The sequence below is a fragment of the Anopheles coustani genome, chromosome 3 (assembly GCF_943734705.1).
Source record: "Anopheles coustani chromosome 3, idAnoCousDA_361_x.2, whole genome shotgun sequence".
In the NCBI taxonomy this organism is placed as follows: Eukaryota; Metazoa; Arthropoda; class Insecta; order Diptera; family Culicidae; genus Anopheles; species Anopheles coustani.
This window is the reverse complement of record NC_071288.1, coordinates 81,667,316-81,672,873: the sequence shown is the minus strand read 5'-3', so window position 1 is coordinate 81,672,873 and position 5,558 is coordinate 81,667,316. Positions and strand designations below refer to the sequence as shown.

The 5,558-nt window shown below is 46.7% G+C and overlaps 1 protein-coding gene across 1 annotated transcript; it reads right to left on the bottom strand.

The window, feature by feature from the left end:
• LOC131267562 (zinc carboxypeptidase A 1-like) lies at window positions 1-4,780 on the bottom strand. The gene is made up of 8 exons (XM_058270471.1): window positions 4,024-4,780; window positions 3,762-3,961; window positions 3,598-3,682; window positions 3,332-3,524; window positions 779-1,542; window positions 509-708; window positions 355-439; window positions 1-223 (listed from the first exon to the last, which is right to left on the bottom strand). The coding sequence occupies exons 1-8, from the start codon at window positions 4,778-4,780 to the stop codon at window positions 30-32; spliced, it is 2,478 nt and encodes an 825-aa protein (XP_058126454.1). The 3' UTR covers window positions 1-29.
• Window positions 4,781-5,558: the final 778 nt, after the last annotated feature.

Here is a 5,558-nt window from a genome sequence, read left to right as displayed (position 1 = left end):
ATAAACAAACATTTTAAGTAGCTCTCAGGTTAGTGAATGCCCGCGGCTTGTCCTTCTTCCAAGATCACGATGATTGAGTCAAGCGTTTCCTCGGCAGTGGGGATGATCTGATCCGGGGGCAGCACGAATCCATATCGGCCAAGATCGCGTAGTTCGTAACAGTAGACCAGCGGAGTACGGAGCACACCTTTCACCCAATCGATGCTACCACCGGACGCGACGTCTGTAGAGAGAAATCAACAGAGAATCGTTTCGTTAAGCCCGAACCAGAACAGACACGTGCCAGACTTGTTGCGTTAGACGCACTCTAGAGCTCGATAAAGATAAGATACTAGTAAGGTTACTGCTACTTACAGATTGCTTCAGCAATATTGCCAATTTTGTATGTCGTGCCGTAGCGCTCCTGCAGCTTGTTGATTGCCTTCGTACCGATAGCAATCTGAGGAAGATAATACAACGAGACCCGTTTTATAGTTTGTTATCTTAACGCAAGGTGATAAACACAAACCGCTTCGTCGTAATTGTCCAGCCGAGCCGTGGTGTGACCGTACGGAATCAGTAACAGCTGAGAGTATGCGTGGAACGACAAATAAGTGCTCATGTTGTCCAGTGTGGCAATGAAGTTCGACAGTTGGAGGGTCTCGACTTCAGAGAACGCGCTCGGCCCAGCGAAGGTATCGGAGCATGGGACATTAGAGGCACCACCCTCTGTAAAATAAGATGGATGAAATCAGAATCCCATCGGACGTAATGCTGAGATGCCCAAAAAACCACTTACGCATGAAGTTGTATCCCCAGTTCCTATTCGGGTCGGCTCCACGGCACAGGATACTCACCTCCGATCGCGTCTTACGCCACTGACGATCGGTGGTGTGGGTGTACTCATACCCATCCGGGTTCGTCACCGGGAAGAAGTACCAGTCAAAGTTCTCGGCAATGTTGCGCACCTTCGGATCAGTCGAGGTAAGCAGCTGGTTCAACACATAAGTCGTAGTAGCACCACTGATCCACTCGCGGGCGTGGATCAAACTCTCCATCACGACGGCCTTGTTGCCCGCCTTGTACGACACCTTCACACCCTTGATCGGTCGTCCCTCGTAGGAGTTGCCGATGTTCAGTGGTGAAACAACACCGGGGTAGCTCGCCACCAGACTGTCCAGCCAGGCGTAAATCTCATCGGTACGATAGTACGCGGTCCAGCCGAAAGATTCCTTGCGCAGCGACGTCCGGGACTCGAGGTCGATCTGCTTCTGCAGGTCGGCGATGTGCAGCTCCGCACGGAACGCCAGTTTGGCACGAATCTCACCAAAGTGGCCACGCTGATGGGGCGGAACCACCAGCAGGACCTGGGTGCCTACCTTTACCGGTTCATCCCAGAACCGATAGCCATCGGGGTTTTGTTCGAGCGCCTTCAACAATTCCAACTGACGGTCGGTTTCGATACGCACGCGGTACACGCGGTAGTTATCGTAACGTGCCTTCTCGGCCACAGCAGCACCACACAGCAGAGCTAGTGCGAGGTACACCAGAGCAAACTTCATGCTGAGAGGATGCGTTGTCATCAACAAACTGACTAAGTGGTCACTTGGCTTAAGTCGCTTTATAGGCTTAGATTAGGGATTATCTGCTTTCGGTGAGATTATGGGTAACGGAAAATCCGATAACCCACAACGTATTGGCATAAACTTTTATCTTTATGACGTAGGACGTTACGATCATAGCCAAGAGTGTTCGTATTGGGGACGATAGTCGGTGATAGCAATTCCTAGGTACTCATTTTTATTTGTTTTGTTTATGGTTCTGAGATAACCTAACGTCGTGAATTATTTCTTTGGAGACATTGTTACAATTTTTTAAGTAAATATACTAATTTTTAATGTGGTTGTACTTTTATCATTTTGTTGTATTTATCATCATATTTTGTATTATCATTGACTTTTTACTTAAGTTAAGTACATTTTAAATATTTTGAAGATCACAACAAGCCCATCTTTAAAAAAACCTAAAATAGAAAAAGAGTGGTAAAATATCACTGGTCGGTTAGGATGGTCGATGTCACCACATGATTATTGTGCTGATCATGCAGTACGCTGAGGACATTCCAAATTGCTGGCTTGTAAACCCAAATATGAGCATTCTCATTCTGTGGACACTGCACGCCTCGACGTGGAAATTGCGCGTTTGAATTTATTCAGGATTTCGCGCGCATCACGAGCGGATTCCGCTGACCGGACAGCATGAAAAAACTTAAGGGGGTTTCCGACTACGGAACTCCGATTTTCCAGGACAATTCAATAAAGCAACACGAATTTTATCTAACGGCATCTTTAATGATCTGGAAATTTTGCTCAATTGTCGATCTCTTATTTATAATAAGGAATTTTGAAAGGTTTTAACATAGATGTAAAAAAGTTTACGTAAATTTATGTTTTGATCGGTTGACTGGTTGATTAAATGCTTGCCTTGAACTTTATGTGCATGCTCTTCTTGTACACCAAAATCTGGATTCATGCCCTTTGTTTGATTGTTTGTCATCTATGACGAATTTATGTGGTGGGCTGAAAGTGTTCATTTCCAGCTTGTTGGTAACTGTTGCGTCATAAATTGAAACGTTTCATTTTTCGAATTGTACGCAATTGCCAAATTAATTGGTTTTTAGCTAACGCCTGTTGTTTATGCAATTTGTTTCAGGTTGGGCGTGAATCTATCACAAACCACCCTTCCTCCGCAATTTTAACAGCGTCCATCTGCACAGTTATGAGTAATTGTTGCAATAAATTATCCGAACGTTCCCAATTATTCTTATTCTAATCAAGTCCTTGGTGGATTTTCCCTGTGTACTATCGATGGGCGAAAACAAGTATTGGCTAAGACCATACCGAATCTCTCACCAACATTCCCCACAGTAGGCACATCAAACCGTGTCATGGACTGAGCTCCGAAAAAAAACCCCTCGATTAACAAGGATTCCTCCTATTCTTTACCAGGGTTGGTTTTTTGCTCATACAGTCACCCTCGAATGCCTCACGGATCATGGACCACCCGGGGTGGTTCTTTCCTCACATATGTTGACTTTTGAAAGCGATACACGGCCGAGTGAAACGCACGAGTTTTTTTTGGTGTATGAATTACGCCCGGAAAATGCTTCAGCTTCGAAGAGGGATTTATTCTCCAGCAAAGTTCATAGAATCTGGCGGGAAGGAAGACTTGGGCAAGGCATGTGCAAATTAAATAACAGCAAAAAGCAAGAGTTTTTTTTTAGTATTTTTGAATAGGCTTGAAGTATATTTCTTTTAATGGCATAAGCTACGCTATATGGAGCTTTTCAGGTTAGTGATAGCCCATGGCTTTGCCTTCCTCCAAGATCACGATGATCGAGTCGAGGGTTTCCTCGGCGGTGGCGATGATCTGATCCGGGGGCAGCAGAAATCCGTACTCGCCCCTATCACGCAGCTCATAGGCGAATGTCAGCGGGGTCTTCAATGTTCCCTTCACCCAATCCAAGCTACTACCGGAGGCGACGTCTAAAAAAAATCGATTAAAAATAAAACTCTTAAAGCGATCTGGGACGGGATCCCTATGATAAGCGGTACTTACAAATGATTTCCGCGATGTTTCCCACCTGATAAACGCTTCCGTGACGTTCTTGCAGTTTGGCGATGGCCTTTCGTCCAATTTCCATCTGGATTTTGCGTGTAATCATAATTGTTAGACAATGAACACCTGTTTTTTTGGGATGGTCATGCTGATAAGATACGCACCAATTCGTTGTAGTTATCGAGCGGCTCGCGAGTGTGTCCGTAGGGCACCATCAGCAGCTGACCGGATGAGTGGAAGTCCAGATAGGTGGATAGGTTCGGAATGGTGTTGATGTACTGCGATAGCGTGAGCGTCTCGATCTCCGAAAATGGATAAGGTCCGGAGAAGGTATCGGAGCAGGGTAGAGTAGAGGTTCCGCCCTCTGGAAATGTAACAGACGATGTTAGGGATATGACGATGGTTTAAGAATGGCTGTAAACATACGGTTGAACATAAAGTCCCAGTTGCGGTTGGGGTCGGCACCGAAGCAGAGTACGTTCTGCTGCGAGCGAGTCTTGCGCCACAGACGGGTCGTGGTGTGGGTGTACACGTACCCATCCGGGTTGGCCACGGGTACCACGTACCAATCGTAGTTCTCGGCGATGTTTCGCACAGCTGGATCGACCGAAGTAAGCAGCTCGTTCAGCACGAACGTCACGGTAGCCGCACTGATCCACTCACGGGCATGAATGGTTCCCTCGGTGAACACGGCCGGATTGCCCGCCTTGTACGACACCTTAACTCCTCGAATCTGTCGCCCTTCGTACGTTTGACCGGCGACGATCGGTGACACCACACTCGGGTACTGCTCGATCAGCGTGTCCAACCAGCCATAGATATCCTCCAGTGTGTGGTACGCAGTCCATCCGAACACTTCACGGCGTCCCTTCAACTGCCGGTCGATCACCGCCTGGAGGTTCTCGAAGGCAACTTCCGCCTTCAGCGAGAACTTTTCGTTCAACTCCGCAAACTCGGCCACCTTATGCGGGGGGACGACCAGCTTCACGGTCGTATTGATGTGCACGGGATCACTCAGGAAGGCGTACCCATCGGGACTCTGCTCGATCAGCTGAAGCAACTCCAGCTGTTCGATCCGCTCGATGGACAGCTTGTAGACACGGTAGTTGTCATACCTCGCCGGTTCGGCGAAGCAGACTGCCACAAGACACAAGAAAAATCCCACCAGTCTGAACGATGCCATTGCGTCGACTGAAGAGTCTTGGCAGTCCCTCAGGCGCTTGTGAGGTAGGTCAGATTGTTCAACGTGCCTTATCTCGGGGCTTCAGATACCTCATGCTATTGTGTAGTACAATCGATGGCAAAACAATTGAACCTTCTAATCAGCCTTCCGATAAGCTACCATCGGAGGGACTTAAAAATACACGCAGTTGAACATCTGTCATAACCTAAATGGGCTACCATGACACCTTCTTATCATGTGCAATAGAAAGAATAGGAAAACTGTCATCAGATGCGAGTACTTCTCTTCGGAGTTTTGTTGTGATGTCTTGAAACCTTTCTTTCATTACTTCCCGAATGTTTTATAAACACTGTCTCCATCATGACTTGATAAGCAGAACCTCGTTACAACATTACTAGAAGACTTTCTACACTGGTAGCCACTTGTGAACTGTTCCTTCGCTTTCTAAGCACCTACATGCTCCTTTATCTTATCGGTGAATCCATTCGGATAATGGTTCCATAATTTTTCCTTTCACTTCGTGGAAAACATGGTGCTTTTTAACAGTATCGTAGTGAAATTTTTTCTTTGCCAAGAGAAAAAAGAACAGACCCATTACGACACCCTTCCCCCGTGGCCTTTCTCGTGGTCTTTTGCAGCTCTTGTGCCAGAGAATTGTTTAAGGTATCCCACCAAAAGAATACAAGAGGCCAATGTAAATAGCACTACCGTCGGTTCCGAAATTAACCCGAAAGGCTCGGGTAGAGCTATGAAAATGATAAGAAAAACCGAGAGCTTC